The 20,746-nt window shown below is 35.7% G+C and overlaps 1 protein-coding gene across 1 annotated transcript in view; it reads right to left on the reverse strand.

The window, feature by feature from the left end:
- Positions 1-20,746, reverse strand: part of LOC149780778 (uncharacterized) — a 42,405-nt gene that overhangs the window by 11,763 nt on the left and 9,896 nt on the right. Inside the window, exons 3-8 of the mRNA XM_089937855.1 lie at positions 20,032-20,170; positions 17,229-17,378; positions 14,512-14,623; positions 5,728-5,859; positions 2,584-2,688; positions 97-276 (exon numbers count right to left, since the gene is read on the reverse strand). Of these exons, the coding sequence (XP_089793981.1) occupies positions 97-276; positions 2,584-2,688; positions 5,728-5,859; positions 14,512-14,623; positions 17,229-17,378; positions 20,032-20,170 (818 nt within the window). The remainder of the gene's footprint in view (positions 1-96; positions 277-2,583; positions 2,689-5,727; positions 5,860-14,511; positions 14,624-17,228; positions 17,379-20,031; positions 20,171-20,746) is intronic.

Below are 20,746 nucleotides of genomic sequence, written 5' to 3' on the forward strand. Positions count from 1 at the left end.
CTTTTCCCAATCAATCTAAAACAAATATTGTTGTTTTACATTCTTCTGTCTATATGCCATTATACCTTTTCAACCCAAATTGATCTATGCTTTTACCTAAAACATTCATTATCCTCCATCTTGGGTCCTTCTGTTTGAGAATTTCATTTAGTGGACACCAGTCCCTAAAACGGTTGACAATATCCTGACGCCTTATCAGCAGTACTGAGTCACTGGTCAGTTGTTCCATTATAATCTCCTCGCAAACTATCTCCAGGGGATTTGTGAGGTATACACCTGAAAGAACCCAAAAAAGTTTTCTGTATGACTGATTGATTTACTGACTGAGAAATCCCAAATCTACTTTTAAGTATTCTAGAACAGTCAAAGACTTGGAACTTTGCTTCCTGTTCATACTGAGTGCAAGAAAAACAATGTGTGATAGAATTTTTGTGGATAACATTGGTGAATTGTGGCCATATTCAATGGAGGATTTGGTATAATTTATAGACATTTGAAATGCTTTCAGCATAGGAAGCTTGCCCTAAATTTTCATGAAATTATACTCAGCAGATTCTGAGAACAAGTTTTTAAAAGATTTTTCTATTTTGTTAGTAATGATGACAACATTTCATACTGTATAGGTATCATTTGTAAAAATTTTAAAACCCTTCATGCCAGTGTGCTCTCTGAAAAATTTGGTTAAATTCTGATAAGTGGCTCTTAAGAACATTTATTTCAAGTTCTCATTTTTTTTTTTCTTTCTTCCTGATGTAATAGCAGCCATTTTAGATGGTGGACCTACATCATCTGGCAAACTGATAATAAATCTCCAGCCACAAAGCTATCCTGATTTAGCCATCAACTCAGGTGGTGAAGAAATTTAGAACTGAACTGAAAGGGGTTCAGTGCAAGATCTCCAGTCTGCAGAGGCCTTCCTAGGGGAGGTCATTGTGGAACCAGATCTGCTGCCCAAAAGAGGCAGAGGCAAGCAGGCAACACATCTTCTTGAACACTCTTGCTATGTGCGTGATCCTGTTAGGGTCAACACAAAACTGTTCACTGTTTTATGAAGAACCCCACAAAGTGAAATTTTGAGAATGGAGTCAGACATAACTTCTTGTGCTTGTGTGCTTGGGGAATAACCCCAGACAAATCACTTTCTTTCCACAGAGTGACAGGTCTCTCAATAAAGCAGATCTGAGAACATTATGTATCGACCAGTCATAGACACAATGGATGAAACGAATCCTTAATGCATTTAACTGAGCTGCTATTGTTCCCATCACTCAAGGAATGGCGCTTGGTGAAAAAGTAAGACAGAAGGGGAAAATAAGACCTTCCCCAAACAGAACTGCAGGAATTTCCCAAGGCACAGGAATATGAGGATGTGTAGGTACACATCCTGAAGGTCTATGAAGACTGTCCTGTTGTTCACCCTTATAGCATTCCTGACTGAAGCTAACATCTCCATCTTCTGAAATTAATCTTGTTTAATGGGGAAAGTTCACTGATGAGGTAATCCCACCTCTCATCCAAAAATAACCAACAAAAATAATGATCCAGGAGTCCCAATCCAGAGTAGTGGCCAAGAGGCAAATGTACCATGCAGCTCTCTGCCAGAACATACACTCAAGTCAACACAAGCTACCCAATAAACGTAACTGCTGCCTTTCTTGCTCCTCCGGCAAGACTTTGAAATTTATTTGTATACTTCTGTTTTGACAGTTTAAATTTTTAAAGAGGCTTATTGTCCTTTCATCTTAACATATTTACATTATTTGGATGCCTTTCTAGAAAATAACATAGAAGCAACTGTGTAAAAATGTAGGTGTTTTGCACGAAAAATATGGCAGATTAAAGTGTTGCAGGTACTCCTGTTAATTTAGACTGGTTATCTAACTCCACTGGACCTAATATGAAACTTGGATCCAGATTAAATGCAGACAAGCAAGTATTCTTATTTGATCACAATGATTATATTTATGTAATTTTTGCTACATTTAGAATGACATCAGTTAGCCACCTTGTGCTGACAAAGTGAAGGGGATTATGTGGTAAAACATTTGCTTTTGTTACTGAAATAAATGAATACCTGTGTCTCAGAACCTGACTGTAAGACCTAGGCACCTTGTTTATGTCATATTGCTACATTTTAATTGTATATTATTTCAATAAGAGTCTCTCTTAAGTAGATGCCTTAAATATTGGTAATGGTAAAGTTCATCAAAATGTTAAGTGGTGGCACATTCAAGGCTGGCATAAAAACATGCTCAAGTCTGAACCATGGACAAGCACCATGAAAAGTGATAGCAAAGTATAACCAACAGCTAATGTATCACTGCTATTAAAATGCAAATTAGAACTGAGCTGTGCCATTTGTTCTCAAGAATCAAACGTAAGGGCCAAAACTCATAAATGTAGGCACACACATGACACCCTTACTTTGGCACATGATTGTGTAGTGAGCATTCTGCATTTTAATAGTCTATATATATCATATGGTTGTGAAGCTATGCTGGTTACAAGGTCTAGACGGATGGCCACACTTATAGAAAGGATAGAGAAAGAAAAACAGACTGACAATGTGGCAGAATATTTTACCTTTGGAGCTTACTCCATAGATCATCTGATGATGCCAGGCATCAGGAATCGTCCAGCCTGGTTTCACACCTCGCTGTAGGTTGAGGGTTGCAATTGGTACAGCACCTTAACATGGAGATAAACAAAACACTTGTTTGATAATAAAATGAAAGAAAGTACCTAGTACTGTTATAATTTATTCTTCTTTTTTTTCATCATGAGTAATTTATTAAAGATGAATTCCTTATATGTAGCTCATATGCATCCATACCGTAGTGTGCATCACTTATGTCAGATAACACAAGACTCATACATCGACATGAATTATTGAGAAACAAATAGTGTTTGGTTGTACTCCAAGGTTTGAATGTTATCAGACTGAAAACTGGACCCACAAATTTGCAAATGAGAGAAAGAGAAGGTGAAATATTGACTGTTTGCTAAAAGGCACCTGCCATTCATAGCAAGACATGGTGTAAGGTGAAAATGAACCAAGTCTGTATTATATCCAGGTAAACAAAATGATAGTATCTCGCAAATAAAAAACATTATTTGAAAATACATTCACTGTGAGTGCAAATGACATTAGCATGGGTTATAACAAGTATTATTAAAGCAAGTTATTGCTGTGTATTTTATTTACCCAGCAAACATCAATGCCCATTTGTCCCAGTTATGATTACAGATGGCAAACAAATAGAAACCCGGATGGTGAATAAACACAACTGGCAGTGAGCCAAAAATGCATTGTTTGAACTTAACTACAGGATATAAAATACAAAGGTTATTTTATTACAAATGAAATCCAACCCAAGAAGCATAATAAAAAGTTCAATGGTGAAAACTTAGTTTTGATATACTGTAATGACTGTAAATCTTGGGACACCCTTTATTATTTTCAAAAGTAATTTTTTTATGTCCTGTAAATGTTGGGACAGAAATTTTTTATGTACTTTAAGTCTTGAGACACCAACATTTTTTGTACTATCGATCATTGTATTTTCTCAATCATTACATTTTTAAAAAGTGGCTGTGGTTGTTAAGGGGCTATCATCATGAATTATTACATGGGAATGTTATAAATCGATATAATTTGTTTGAATAGTCAATACAAATATTTAATTTCCAACCGTTTCCTTAATATTTTTATTCACTTTAAATGGGCACAATTTGATTGATAACAAGAGCTAAGCATTAGTGGGTTGCTGTAAGAATTTACAACAGTAACATATCTCTTTTTTCTTCAGTTTATTATTCTTTGTTTAATGCATTAGAATATTGTATCAATGCACCAGTACTATGTTTAATTTTACTTTGAATAATTTATAAAGTAAATTATTAAAAAAAAGGAAAGCCAAGACAACCAGCTGTCCAAAATCAAAGATTAAATGAACACTGTGTTGAAAGTTACGAATCTGTTTGATGGTAAGCCAAAACACATAATAAAAATGCATCAATAATGATCAGCTAAGTGAATATACTGTATCCTGGTTATGCAACTTGCATAATTAAAGATGTGTGTCATTTCATATGATTTACATCATGTTGTTGGATCGCTTATATCTCTGAAAAATTGTAACTCTCGAGTGCATGGGTCAAAATTAATAAAATAGCACTTGACATCTCTTTTTAATGTGAACTGAACAATGAGATTTGGTAAACAATGAAAAAAGCAAAAATCTGCATCTAGTACTTTTGGGAATAAACAAGGATATACAATTTGCACTGTGTAAGTACTGGTCTGTACACTATATTAGTGTGCTGGTCACCCGGTAAACTCTAGGCCCCCATGAATAAATTAAGTTTTTATTTACTTTTATTGTATTTAATGTTGGAAAAATCAGAAAATATGCACATGCAAAATAATAACATAAATACAATCATAGTAGTTTATAACCATTTCCTGACATAGTAAATGAACAAGAGCTGGTCACTGCTGTGTGCAACATGGTGATCTTGCAAATTTTGCCTCAACATTTTTGTATGTCTATAAGTGCTGGGACATTGAAAATGCTATAAGTTTTAAATGCACATAAATCTTGAAACATCAGGAAATTTATTTTTTTTCCCCATTTTTTTCTTCTTCATGTACCAAGACTTAGTCATTACGGTAGACATCAATATCAATTGAATATGTAGAGATAACAATATTTTCAAGATAGTCATCACTGTTGCCTATTTAGAGTGAGTCATGCCATTTTGGACCAAGCGAACCTTATAAGAACTCTTCTAACAAAAATCCCTTGTCAAAATGACTTTCCAATTAAAAAGAAGTAGCTAAAACAAGAGTTTGATATCAGCACCATTTTAATGTAAGATCAAGAAAACATTATAAAAACTCTTCTAGTGAAAACCCCATGTCAATATAACTTTCTGTTCAAGAGGAATTGTGAAAAATAGATTTTCAAGATGGCTCCTGTGGTGGCGGTATTGCATTTCAGATCTGCACCATTTTTATTTATGGCCAAGTAGACATTATAAGAAGTATTTCAGTGGAAACCCCATTTTTGATACAACCATCCATGTAGGATGAGTAGAAATAAGATTTTCAAGATGACTACTGTGGTGGCCATATTGGACTCCATAACAGGACCATTTTAATTTAGGACTAACTAGACATAATAAGTCTTTTCATGATATGACCATCCATTCAGGATGAGTAGCATTAAAAAAGTAGTCAAAATAACTGTTATGGTGTCCATAATTGGACATCAGATTAACACCATTTAATTAGACACCAGAAGATTTCTTTTAGTTTAAACTCCATGTTGATATGACCATCCATTCAAGAGTAGTGATAACAATATTTACATACTGGATGTGAGAGCAGAACCATTTTCATCTTGGAACAACTAGACCATAGGATAAATGTGTGTGCAAGGTTTCTTGGAGTAGCAATAATAAAAATGGAGTTAAGGGATGGACTGACGTAGGATGACAGACAACAGACTATTACCATTACAGGAAAAAAACTGTTATCAGTATTTTTTATTATCATTAAATGTTCATACTTTTATATAAACTGAATGCTACACTGAGATAAAAACAAGACCACACTTAAAAATGTTAAAAGCATCCTAAGGTGCCCTCCATTTTCTTGATGAGGGTGGATGACTGCCATGCCTTCTGCACATTCTACAGGGATCACTGTCACTGTATCATTACCTTTTTTAATCCAGTATCCAAGCCATTTTAAAAGCTGAACTTCTCGTGGAGGATAGAAGTGAAAGAAGCGACCTTTAATAGCACCCCGTGTCAACTTCTCTATTCCCTCAAGCAGAGTCTCTGATGTAGTACCTAGCAAAATGATTTGATATTTTAGAACTAGAAATATCTTTATGGAAAGATGATGCGCCATTAGTGTCTGAAACGATCTATGCAAAACTTACAGTGTGTTGGATGGAGAGACATATGCACAGACATGATGGGAACACTATATGATGTACCATTTTGATATGTATGATGCTATAATGTTACACAAGCTCATTTTATTTCAACACAACTTGATTTTATCTCAATCATGCAAGTTCTATCTACTCAATTAACATACTTTTAATAACTTAAGACTGTGTCGGTTATTGATGTCTTCTAGGTGGTCCAAATAAGGAACATGGAAAAAGCATTTTTCTCTCATTCCTATATTTGTGTTGTTGAGATTGCCTATGTGAGAAATGCATTTTGATACATCTATCCCAAATGAGTGCACCCAGTGAAACTGTAGATGACATAAATGTTTGCAATGTTTCTTGTGTTTCTAGTAATGGAAAGATCAATTTTCCTGGCATCTCAACAGTAACAAATTTTTCGTTGTAACCTAGAAAAATGTAATGTTCTTTCTAATGATTTATAAACTTTTTGGGAAAAATTAGTGCATCTAAAGCTATAATCAAACTGGTGATATGCTGTCTTTATTTCTTTAACACTATTTCCTTGTGAGAAATCAATTTTTTTAAAGGTAAATTAATATTTCTTAAATAATATTTACCCTAGACATATATGTTAGCATGTTGAGTACCTCACAACTCCAGCCCGCCCAAGCTCAGTAAGACATTACAACCATCTTGGCATGGTTTAGTAACAATGGTGCAAAATGGTTGTTGGTGTGCATAAAATGAAGGTCATACTAGAGTAACATCCCCTTGGATACAGGGTTGGTGCCCAAAACTCTATTATCATCAGTTACTACTACAGCTAAAGTGCATGCTCTACTGGGATAAGCAGGATGGGCTTGGGAGTGTGTGCCTATATTATAACTGGTCAAGTATTATTACAGAAACATTTTACCCTCAAAAACTGGGTTTCTTTTTCAAATATATTACTTGATCATAGGGGAATAAGAGAAGGGAGTTACATCTCTTATTTTGAAGCCGGTTCAGGTTCCAGTCTCCTGATGTAAATAAAGCAGCTTTGTTATGAAGAAAATATGAGTTAGGGTTTGCAGTTGGCTTATCTAGTGAAAGTAGAGTGAATTGCATTATACAAAACTACTATGATGTGACATGGGAGGGTAGCCTGTTGGCACTGCTTTTACAGAACCCACTTCCATGAACTAAACTCTTGCAAAGACAGGTTTCTAAAAGAAGAAAGTCACATTTAGGGCTCATACTTATCAGGGAAACTGAAATTCAATGATTTTTCTGTTACTTTTAATGATCAGTTTTCATTTTTCAAGAACTACAATCAGGATCAAGTGTTCTACTTCTAGTTACTAATTTAAATACAAGAAAAAACAACAAAACTAAAACAGATATAAATAACTGTAATGAAATATGAAAACTAAATGATAACAAAATCATTGTAACTGAACCAGAATATTAAATCTTGCTTGTTAGCTGCTGTACTTCCCCATTCAGCTGCAACTCTAGCGCTTTCAATTGAGCTTCTTTTTTTCCCCTTTCCATCTGAGTCCATTGAACTGAGACATTAGGGTAATTGTTCCTTTCTCATATGCTTCATTTGCCAGATTTTTGATGCCTGGAAAAGGCTTCTGACATCCATAATATTTCAGCCTTCAACACACTGCTACTTTGCATGAAACCTGTCACTAAAGCCACACCCCACATCCACTGTCAGTAGCCAATTTTGCAGAAACTAATGATAAAGTTGAAACTAGCTTTTGATGCAGATAACAGCAATGAAAAACAATAAATATGTTATTGCACTGACCCTTTGATTGCTGACACTGAAACAGCAGACTTGTCTTCATCATTTGTTCCAAGTGCTTCTTTCCTTTTGCGTAGCGACATCAAGCTGTTATGCCCATTCCTGAAATATTGGTGTTTCTTGCACACTATGCAAAGTGATACGTGTTTCGAGGTTACATCGTTTCTCAGCTGCTTTAAGAAGTCTTTCTCTTACAGTCAATTATTGCTGAGTGTGCACTCTCCATGCATTTTGCGATGATCACTCGTCAAAAGTCTCTGCTGCTAATGGACATCCTTGCTTGGTGGAAACATGTGACGTGAAGGAGTGCACATGCATTAATTACATCATGTGAAAGGGATGCAATGCATATCATCTGATTACATCCTGTGGATTCTGACAATAACTGAATGACTAGCAGAAGAAGAAAAAATATCAAACTATTTACAATTCTTGTACAAGTGAAATAAATTACACGAAAGTAAAAATTTCCACTGTATTTTATTTTTAAGCAAAATCTCTCAAATTCAATGGTTTTCAATGACCTAGGTGAAAAATCAATGACTTTAAAGGCCTTTGAAATGAGGTGTTCATTTCTCAATGACTTTCAATGATCCTTAATGACCTTGTGAACCATGATTATGAAGGTAGGGAAGCAAGTAAACTCAAATGCAATATCTGTGGCAACTGCTGTAACTTCATGAACTGAAATATGTAAGAAAATAAGAAAATCATCTTAATTAAGGTTAGTTCCTAGCTAAGGAGACAACCCAATATATCTGGTATGACTGTGCTTGAGTAGAAATGCTGTCTCTCCCAACCTTATTTATGAATAATCAAGGTCTCATTCATCTGAGTGGTGTCATGTGCTTCAGGTACCATTTATGAGCCATGACAAGGTCTTGTAGATGCCCTTGAGGTGAGGAGTCCCAAGAAAAAAGTAGTTTTATTAAGTAGGATTGGTTGGTTCTGAGGTGGACCTTGTTCTAGGCAACAAAAAAGGGTCCATCATAAGAGAAACTGAATCATCTTGAATACAGCTCACTTATTGTATCTGCTGTAGCCATGGTGACTAGACATTAGATCTGAGGAGTGAGGTGAGTTATTGAAGATATGGACAGTGTTCAAATGGTGCTTCGTTCACCCAAATTCCATGCTTGCTTCCATTTGGCATGTGAATAGAGGTACAGACCTTTTACTCTGGAGGAAACAAAGTAAGTAAGGTTTGGAAAGGACCTTATTTTTGCTGATGTACTTCTTTTTGTGATGTTAAAGTGTGTCAAATCTCATGAATAGGTAATCCTCAAGTTTCCTTTTTTTTGAAAAGCCAAATGAGGAAGTTTGCTATTTGTGGTACTGAGACTTTAAAGGGGGTGATGTTCTTTGTGTTACTCAAGCCATTGGGAGACACTCTACACTTGCCTAATAAACTTCAAAGTTGTAGGCCTTCTTCAGCAAGCAATCCTGTCCATTTATTTTGAGGAGCCATGCATGCAGGACCATCCATTCAGGGTTTGGAAGGGAACAATGTCCATTTGGGATTGTTTAAGCAAGCAAGAAGAGAGCAGAATCTTTCTATGAATTCCTGCAATTTGATTCAGAAAGCTGATAATCCATTTTTCCCACCCGATGGGAGCAATGAGGACTCATCAATTCTAGGGTCGGTACAGAAGAAAGGACAGGCATATGTCCTTTTGTAACAAATCCACCAGAAGTAAAATCCATTTTATACGGATTCTGCTGAGGACTGAGGGGTGACCTGATTCCAGGCAAACGACAAATCCACTAGGACACTTAGCTTAATTGTGATGTGGTGGACTTAGAGTGGATTTGTTGATGACGATGCCACCTGAGAAATCCCAAACCAAAATCCTGAGGTTTAGGGACCTGGCTCCTATTGGCCCCTATTAATACAGATGACAACTCAAATGATGAATAAAATGTATACAATCTTTCAAGACAATGTCTCATGTCAAGAGTGAGGTATTCATGATGACTTTCATTACTAAGAGACTCATATGGAATGAACCAAATGACCCTTTCCTGTTCACTACTGAATAAAAAGCTGGGACAGGAGGATGATGAAGTCAGATTAGACCCTGACAAGGAATCAAAGGCAAAGCAGCAGTGAAAGAGTGATTTCCTGTTTTAGTACAACGATGACCGATCTAGTGCTTTTGTAGAACTTCAACCATGTAGTTTGACATCATATATGTGAAGGAGATTTATAAATGCAATATGATTCTAAAAATGATTGTCTTGAAGCCCCAGGAAGAAATATTCTGACAGAAATGGAGTGCTATGAACTGGAAAGCAGTGTCCCTTTACACCAATGTTGTGAATTCCAAGAAATATGAATGTGTATCTAACTGGTCTTGACTGAATGTGGCAACATACTCCTGAACCATTTTAACACATCTCTTGCAGCACTGAAAGCAAAGGGACCCTTTGCGAAATTGGGAAGACAACAAATATGACCTGGCTGACCTCTGAAACTGCTTGTAATACCTATTAGTTGGCAGGGCAATGTCCTTTTCATTGTGTGGAAAGTGTTGGAGAGTATATGGCATCATTTCTGTTGAGGACTGACAGGGAGAGAAGCCTGGACATCTCTGGCCCTTGTCTCACATGTTATTGTCAGAAACCATTTGAAAACTGGGTTCTCATTGGGAGAAAGTAAGAAAGGAAGGCCCACATTTGGTAAGCCTTAGTTTTCTCCAGCTTTGATGAATTCTCATAGGAAATGTGACCAGGGCTTGGAATCACAGGGCCAATGTGTGAACTAAAATGACTTTGTGATCGTTTTCAGGATTACAGAAGAGGAAAGAAAAGCATCTCCTTTCACAAGCTGAACAGCAATGGACAAATTCATGACAATGGAAGTAAATGTTAAGCTGCTGTTAACAAATAAGCCAAACATGAAACTGTCCCAAACTGTGAAGGTATGGTCAGATTCCAGAAATATAGCCATGGAAACCAAGTCCAACAAGGATCCTATCACTACAACGTTTCAAAGCAGTTGTAGCTTGTGGAGGAACGGCTTTCATATGCATAGAGATAGACTGACAGTCCCTTACCCATACAGGCTCTGTCCACAGGTGGGACTTTAGAATGAAATGTCAGCAAGTATGTCATATAGCACATTTAAAACTGATGGTAGTTAAAAAAGGCCTAATGAGACTTTTCATATTACAGGGACTTTCAACAGAATGGATCAAGTACACAACTTGACAAGATTACAGTAGTTGCCTGAATAACAGCTGATCTATCTTGAATAAGAAATTAATGGATACAGGAAGGTGGGAGGCCATAAGTGATTTAGAAGGTAGAGGCAGACAGAACTATGAAGGCAGAAACCAGAAAACCTTGCTGATTGCCATAAAATGAGTGCACACTGGCACAAACTTAAGTAGTAACTTAAAACTACAGAGTTTGCAGCACCAATTACTATATCCAAGTGAAAACTACTTTCATGTGCTTCCTTTTTTAAACAGGCAGATGATGTTTTAACACCATTGTTAATAAACCAAGTCAAGACAGCTGCAGAGATTCTTTTACATTGCTAAATGCTAGTTTTTAGCAGCAAAATTTGTCCTTCTACCAGCTAAAAAGTGAGACTGTCTTTATTTGTGTACTGACAAACTGTAAAATGTGTTTTAGGTCTTGAAAGACAACTATCTAAACATCAAAGTCTGTCAGAAGCTGATCTATTCTTTTCATGCAATAGTTGTCTCATATCACCACCAACTTTGATCAGTGACTAACCACAACAACACAGCATAAGAAGAAAAGTGGGTTTATCTCTTTGATGGATTCAGGTGGCATAGTGGTATATACATGCTGTATAATTCTGCTTTCCTAGTCTGTTAAAATAGACAGCTTATAGTTAGGGCTGGAGTTCTCACACTTCTTTCCTAGTCTGTTAAAACAGACAGCTTATAGTTAGGGCTGGAGTTCTCACACTTCTTTCCTAGTCTGTTAAAACAGACAGCTTATAGTTAGGGCTGGAGTTCTCACACTGCTTTCCTAGTCTGTTAAAATAGACAGCTTATAGTTAGGGCTGGAGTTCTCACACTGCTTTCCTAGTCTGTTAAAATAGACAGCTTAGGGCTGGAGTTCTCACACTTCTCAAATTACTGAAACACGGTATTGGAATACTGCTGTAGATCAGTGAAAGCCTACAGAATGTGTAAGTGCTGTCTTAACAATGCCCAAAGGCATCAAAGAGATAAGCTAACTCTCAGTCTGGTGCTACTGTGTGTGACTAACTGCGGGGGCCCAGAGCAATAAAAACTAAAGCCCCCATATTTCTGGTTCACAGATGTTAATCGAAACATTTTATTTATTTTTTCCCCAAGCAAATTAACAACCAAGTGTTTGCCTGCCAAGGGACCAGGTTGGTTTGGATTTTCCCACTTTCTACTTATAGCTGACCATAAGTTATGTGATCTATAAGCCATGCTGTAGTTGAAGGCATTCACTCGAAACAATCCACTAAAATTAGGCATTTTATGTGGTGCATGTATAAACCTAACTATTTATTTTATAAGTGAACTCTAAACCAAAGGTGTTAATAATTGTGTCTGTATTATGTTGCTGACTGACAGTGACAATAGTGGCATAGGATTATGTAGTCTGTTTCCTCTGACCAAATATTTTGACATTTATGTTGCAGAATGGGTTTATAGCCTTTTGGCTACTGAAAAGCTAGAATTCACCACTGCCTGGAGAAATCCAGATTCATGAAACATAGAGCACTTGTCATTAATGTTTTTGTTGGCATCATGTGACTACTGCATTGATGAACTCTCAACTTCATGAATCTGGTTTACTCCAGGTTCCTGGTCATTGTTCTTGGAATAAACATGATGAGAATTAAGTAAGCTTTAGTTCTTTTTACAAACATTACGTGACTTATTTAGTATTTTTTAAAAACTGTTTTGTACAACACTGGAAAGGTGTTTACTGCTGATATCATTTTGCTACTGGACCTTTGTACCTCTGATGTCATGAGCATGTAGGTTGCGGGATTTGTTTAAGTCATGCAACTAGCATTACAAATGGTGGGTACCAGGTCACATTTCATCAATGATGTGTTTCATCTATCAGCAATTGATGACATAAAGAATATATAGTTGCAATTTCTGAGAAAATAAACAACCTATCAATCTCATGCAATTATGGCGTGACATAAGCTTACACTTAGTATTTCAAAGTAGGCCCGATAGTTCATGTTCTAATAAGGTGAGGAAGTTTTAAAATTAGATCAATATTCACAATATAGCATTGATAAAGAAAAGTGAGAAAAATATTCCTTCATCATGCATCAATGAAAGATATAAAAGTTCCATCTGTGGATCCAAATTTTGTGTCAAACATCTGGCTATGCCTAAGTCTGACCCTACTATCTTACTAACACATATGAAGGATTCTATTAATTTCTGACAGGTAACCACTCCACTTTGTATTGCCATCATCGTGTATCATCCCTGAATTCCATGCAACAATATTGGCAGAAAATTTACTTCTGTGACCTTAAAAAGATCTGAGATCTTCCTTACCAAGTAAATAAATTTCCAATTCATAGCAATACTGAGAACTAATACAGAATAGCATGCTCACCAATGTTAGACGTGTCTCAGTACTAGTATGTTTCAATCAAGAGGTTTTTGCCAGATGTGTCTTTAGTATTAGCATGTTTCAACCAAAACATATTTGTAACATGTGTCTGCAGCATGAATATTTTAACCAATACACATTTGTCAAATGTGACTTCTTCTAGTAAGTTTCACCCAATACATATTTGTCATATTCATCCTCATAATCAGTGTTTCAATTGATGCATGTGCCCTCGGCATTGGTATGTTTCAATTGATACATATCTGTCAGCTGTGTCCTCAGTATTAGCATGGTTGAATCAATACACGTGTCAGATTTGTCCTCAGTATTATTGTTTCAATCAATACATATTTGTCTCAATACATAACTGTCTCAATACATATTTGTCAGCTGTGTCCTCAGTATTATTATGTCTTAACCAATACATATTTGTCTCAATGTGTATTTGTCAGACATGTCTTCAGTATTAGTATGTTTCAACCAATACATATTTGTCAGATGTGTCCTCAGTATTATTATGTCTTAACCAATACATATTTGTCTCAATGTGTATTTGTCAGACATGTCTTCAGTATTAGTATGTTTCAACCAATACATATTTGTCAGATGTGTCCTCAGTATTAGCATATTTCAATTGAAACACATTTGTCAGAAATTATATAAATAGCAACTGACTACAACAAAGGTCAGTGGAATAAAATGGATGAATTTAACCTTGGCTTTGGAACCTGGCCAGGGACACAACAGTAGAGACAGTTTAGTTTGATAATGATCACAGTAGTATTGTAAAATACCATATATGCCTGCTTACTGGTCCAGTCCAATTACAAACCCTGATCTGCCATAACATAATGTGTCAGCAGATCAAGGTTTATGTTATTTGTTCTGCTGATTACTCCAAACAATCTGCATACAACAGCAGATCTGGGTCTGTGCAGTTTGAAGTTGGACTTGAATTTCAGGCAAGTATATATGGTAGTGGTGACAGAAACATTACTACTTGCATATGCCTGACTCATGGACTTTTTGCTCATGCAGGTGCAAATCAAACCAGATTTCCAGATAATTCTGAAACCACCGACATCAATGACACCAAGCAACAAGCACTAAACCTTTTTGTAATTTTGTCTTAAGTTTCATTACTCACTGTTAATAGATATGTAAATACCTAATGTACATGTAACCTACCTGCAAATGACCGAGAGAAGATGTAATATGGAATTGGCGCTGCTTCCATTCTGGTACTGGTAACAACGGCTTGACAAACCTCATCTTTGTCCACTTGAAAATCAAATGCCTTCTGTAAAACATAATAAGAACTATATAAGTGAGCAATCATATAAGATACAAACCGAGGCCTGCAATATATTTGTAATTAAACTGATCAAGTGCAAATTTTAAAACTTTTTTATTTCCTACAAGCAAAAACTATATAGTTGTTTCCAAATGATTCTTCGACTAAATTATCAATAATCAACCCTATTTACACAGTTTTCTATACCTTTCCTGAAAAGAAGGACATATTTACCAATGTAACAAAATATCTGCAGCTGTCTTGACTTGGTTTATTAACATATGCTTTTATTCTATGTAAACCAAACAAAAAGCACACATGTACTCAAGTCTGCTACAAGTGACTAAAAAATACAATTAAGGTGAAATCTGACCCTGAATTTTTTGCCAACCAGATTTGAAAATTTCCTTATATTAATGTTGATGCATTAAAAGTGGCTATAAAATTTTTTGTGAAATTAGCAGCTGTAAAATTATCAACAGGTTTATAAATGAGACTGAAAAGTCTGTTGTGATACTGGTAATAAAAACAACCCCAAAACAATTAAAGCAGTGCATTAAATATCTTGTGATGGCAACATCTTACAAAAGCTTTACAAAATATTAAAACTGATTTATTTGCTACGTAGATTTGATTTGTCAGTATGCAGCTTCTTAAAAGGCATATTCCAGAACTTGTTTATCCCAATGACTTAAATCAAGTAATACAAAAGTTGCCTTATTTGGAATTCCTTACATTCCCCTTACAGACAATAATAATAATAACAATAATAATAATAATAATAATAATAATAATAATGAGGACTTTGTATAGCGCCTAATCTTTAGAAGCTCTAAGCGTTTTACAACATTAGGGTACACATATAAGATAAAAAAACATGTAATGATATGATTACAAAAACAAACAAAATGAAATTAGAAAACATTATAAAACATGCTGAGAATATTTAAGGTAGGAAACATTATTAGGTCTTTAAGTTTGTTCTTGCAGTCGAAATAAGTGAGTTTTGAGAGCTCTCTTGAATGTGATCGCTGTGTCTTTGTGTCCAAGTTCAGTGGGCAATTCATTCCATGTTGCTGAGCCCTGGTATGCAAAAGAACGCTGTCCAAATGACTTTGTTTTCATAGTGGGAATAATGAGTATACGATTGTCAAAAGAGGAGCGTAAGTATCTTGCTGGTGTGTACACATGGGTGAGGTCGGATAGGTATGTTGGACTAGATTCCGACAGTGAAACGTAGCACAGAGAACAAATTTCTGGATTGAATGGATAGCCAGTGTAGGGTACAGAGCAGCGGGGAGGTGTGCTCTGATCGTGGTACTCTAAGTATAATCCGAGCAGCTGTGTTTTGAACTTTTTGAAGTTTCTGAAGCAGATATTGAGATGAACCAGACAGAATTGAGTTACAATAGTCCAGTCTTAAAAGTACTAATGAACACAAGTGTTTTAGTGGCATCAACTGAAAGATATTTGCGAATGGAGCTGATGCATCTCAGCTCAAGATATGCAGCCTTGCATATGTTCATGACATGTTGGTGCAATGTGAGAGTACTGTCCAGAGTAACACCTAGGTTTCATACTGATTGTATGAATTTAATGTTGGTGTTGCTGATATTTATTGTTTGAGGTAAAGGATGTGAATGAGAAAGTCTTTGTGTTGTGATCAGAACGGCCTCAGTTTTACCATCATTCATGTGCACTTGTTACATGTCATCCATAATTTCACATCAGAAATGCATCTCTCTACACCTTGGATGGTAGCATCAACTTCAGCTGGGTGGCTAGATTTGTATATTTGGGTATCATCAACATACAATTGGTGAGACACTGGATGATGATCTACGACACTTGAGAGCAACTGAGTGTACAGAATGAAGAGAACAGGTCCAAGAACAGACCCTTGTGGAACACCACAACATAGATCAACTGGGCTGGAGTGTATTCCATTTGCAGATACAATCTGTGTCCTGTTGACCAAGTAGAACTTGAACCACAGTAAGGCTTTTTCATGAATGCCAAATACATGCTGGAGACGGTGAAGTAATACATCATGGTCTATTGTGTCAAATGCTGCAGACAAATCAAGGAGGGTGAGGCTGTAATCTTTCCGCTATCCAATGCAGAGAGAATGTCATTAACTACTTTTAGAAGAGTTGTTTCAGTACTGTCGCAAGGGCAATATGCAGATTGCACAATGGCTACTCCTTTAGACATTTCAACACTGTATCTTTTGGAATAAAAAAATGGTCAGTGCTACCTACTCAGATTAATCCCATTTTATCAAGTCATACTGATTTAAAAAAACCAATGCAAAGAAAGAAGATGGTTTTATAAAGGGTCATTTACATGAATATATTTGAAACAGTTTCACGCCAAGATGCCTTGACAAATTTGGTTACAATCGTGAACAGACTACACATAATGAAGGACCATACAATAATGCTCACCTGACCTTATGACCTTTTTCTGGCATCATCTCTAAATCAGTGGGTGAAACAAACAACACTTACATGGAATGAAAAGGTGACATTTGGACCAAAAAAGCAATTCTAGTTCATTTATTAAGAACTAGTGTAAACCTTGTTAGTTACAGTATGCTACTGAAACGCACCAGTATATTGAGAACGGCTGTGGGTCCACAAGCTGAGGTTCCAATCTGTTTGACTTGTAAAACATAGGCCTCGTATTCATTCCAGATCATCACTTTTTCTATGTCAGACTGCTGAGGTCTCCGTCTTCCCTTCCCAAACTTTCCTTGAGGCTGACAAAAAAGAGGAATTATTATTACAATAGGTTGTATGTCCTGCACACACAGTATTGCAATGGTACACAGGTTATCCATAGTGACTGACTCAGCTATTATTATATTTAGTAAGTTAAACAAAGACTGTTCACATCTTACACTAATATCTTAACAACTTTGCTTGAAATTCAATATTTTTAATTGTAATATTTATTGATCAGTGATTTGACTAATTATTTTTTTTTAAAATTCCTCTCTTAGAACATTTGAGTTCAATTTCATCAAATTCCTTTTTACCATATATTCCGAATTAATATATATTCTAAGGGCATTGTAATAACATTCATCTGTTACACAATTTAGTTGGCTTCAATAGTTAATGGGTGTGGTCCATAAGAGAAAATCAGCTCTGTTGAAACTTTTCTTATCACCTGATGTGCCAAAGTCAGCTAAACAATGGCGGTCATTTAGATAACAAAAGCATTCATAATTAGTAATTTAGAATTGGAGGTTCCTGGTTCATTTAAACATAAGCATGAAATGGAAGATGCTTTTGTTGCCTGAAAATTAAATTACAATTACACAAGTTCAAATAAATTTTTCTGACAGTAATCATAGATGTATAAAATATTTACCACATGTATGTCTAATGACATCAAATAATCATGGTCATGTACATAAACAATCTGAAAAATAAACTATAAATTTGGATACAATATGTCTGTTATAAAATAATAAAAATCCCAGTCCTCTGTGAAATGTTATAAATACTCTTTACCATATATATATATATATATATATATGACTGTACATGAATGCTTACAAAGTCACAGGTTGGAAAACTGTGTGGTCCTTACGATGGAGGAATCTGAGATTACCACAAAGTATTAGTCAGTTAGTTCAAACAGGCAATCTTGTTACATGTGAGGCACATGTTGATAATCAGTTTTGGTGCTCAGAACAGGAGTGCTTCCAATTGTTTTTCGTACCATCAGGCCACATGGCCTATTAGCTTGAAAAATTAGGGGCCCATGTCCAGAACTCTGGGCCAGGTAGTAAACTGAAGTTGAAACTCCTAAACATCTGTATGGAAAATCAAGGGCAAAATGTCAGCTTGATAACTTCATTATCAATGACATACATAAACAGTTTTTGGCCTTGTGAATTTGTATCAATATTTATTTTCAACAATATTTACCTTCTTTTATTTTAAAAATGAATTTAAAAAAAAAATCAAGTAATACTATATATACTTGCTTAGAAGTTGAGTCAGACTACAAGCAACATAGATCCTGATCTGCCGTAGCATTGTGCACCTGCAGACCAGGGTCAATGAAGTTTGTTCCACTGATTACTCCTAACCAATTGCACAGACCTAGATCTGCCAACACATAATGCAATGGCAGATCTGGGTCTGTGCAGTCTGCATTTGGACTATAAGCAAGTATAGACGGTATTTCAACATTATTGCTTCTAGAGTTTCCTGGAATTAAAGGTTTCAATGTAGCAGAATAGTCATTCAGATCCGATTGTTTGGTTGATGATTATTCAAAATCATTAACTAGTCATTCATTCAATTATATTTTGTACTATTTATAACCTTCAACATGAATGTCTGTCATCACTGAAAACATGACTATTGAACTCAACAGCATAAAAGTGCCCTGAAAGCAAAGAATTTTTGGGAAAATTTCCACACATGGATATTTTTGAAGGAATAAAAATGCTTATTTTTTTATTATGTCAGACAATAATAAACACCAATATATACATACCATTGGATTCTTGAGAAAGAAACTGTTCAGAGTTATCTGCCTTTTGGCCTTTTGATTTATGATGCAGTAAGTACATATTCTATTGACACCTTGTTCTGTAGCCATTCCATACAAAAACATGGTTCACATTTTGTTTCTGAATGATTTTTCTGATCAGAATAGACATATTTTACAATTTCAGACTCAAAATTAGTTATCAGTATAGATTAGCAATCAATTATTAGTATGATGTTCCACCCATTCACATTATCCTGCTACCAGGCCAACCAGTCCTAACACTAACCTCTTAATGCTGAGCACCATGTGAGGCAGCTGTTAGTACCATTTCTGTAAGTCTTTGGTATGACTTGACTGTGGATCAAACCAATGACCTCCCACATCTGAGGTGGACCCTCTAACCACTAGAGTGGTGCTGCACCAGTGTAGAAGGATATACAAGTTTTGGTCGCAAAGATATTTGTTCCAATACATTTTTGTAATGTCAAACAAAAAAGAAACATTAAGGTGACCAGGACCTGTAAAAATGCATTATGTCAAGTCAGTAGGATATAAAATTTTACAATCTTTCAGATGAACCAATATACACTTAGAAGTGCTGGGTCTTTTAAATAAAATAGCGACTGACATAAAAATGTCATAAGTTCAGGAGATTATTCCATGCTGTGCCAGGAGTACCCCATATAATAAAAACAGGTGCTGCAAGCCCCAAATAATAATGCTGAAATGGCACAAGCACACAATCAACCTGGATCAGTGAAACAGCAGAACCTGATACAATTATCTGTTGTAAGCTCCCTAATGACCCAGAGAGTTAATCTCTTGTCAACTACCACCTTCCTTACCTAGCCATGCTTTATCAATGCAACCAATGACTGCCTAAGAGAGGTAAAGTGTACCTTTTTGTTGGGAACATTGTTACACATCTTAGAGTCAAGGTTGTCCTTGCTGATGCCCAGATCTTCCCTGTCTGTAGTCTGATACATCTCCAGTTCCATATCATCTATCTCTTCATATATCGGCTCATCACGAACAATCCTTCAGGACAAAATAAGAAGTAAATTTTAATCTAATTTACTTCAGGCTGACTGTACAAAAAAAACCTCTTACCTGATTCAAAAATCCTGCCAAATCCATTATTTTCTGACGTGTTTTTAAGCAGACTTTATTTCCTGAAATTTTCATAGCTGGGTTGTCCTGGAGTTTGGTACTTAGTTTTGACCAGTCAGAATTCTTCACAGTTCTTCAGTTTGACAAACTGATCTGAGTGAGAACATACAAATTCACAAACCAATTTTTTTTTTAAAGAAATGGACACAACTTGTTTTGAGCCTGTTTCAGGAAACATATTTTTGTTGCTTAACCTTACATAGGGCACTCTGAAAGGTTTTAAGAGTTTGGCATCTAAAGGTCTTTATATTGGGGAAATCCAGCGAATTATAGCCCACTGAATTTTACTTTCTTTACTAATAATAATTATTATTAATTTAATGGGTCATGGAAATATAAGCAAGTGAAAAACTGTAAGCAAAACCTTTCTATGTCTTTGAAAAAATGGTGGTGTGGATTTTTGTTGTAGAATGTGTGTGTGTGATTTGGATTTTTAACGCTTTA

The sequence above is a fragment of the Sinohyriopsis cumingii genome, chromosome 16 (assembly GCF_028554795.1).
Source record: "Sinohyriopsis cumingii isolate HCF-2022 chromosome 16, ASM2855479v2, whole genome shotgun sequence".
Lineage (NCBI taxonomy): Eukaryota > Metazoa > Mollusca > Bivalvia > Unionida > Unionidae > Sinohyriopsis > Sinohyriopsis cumingii.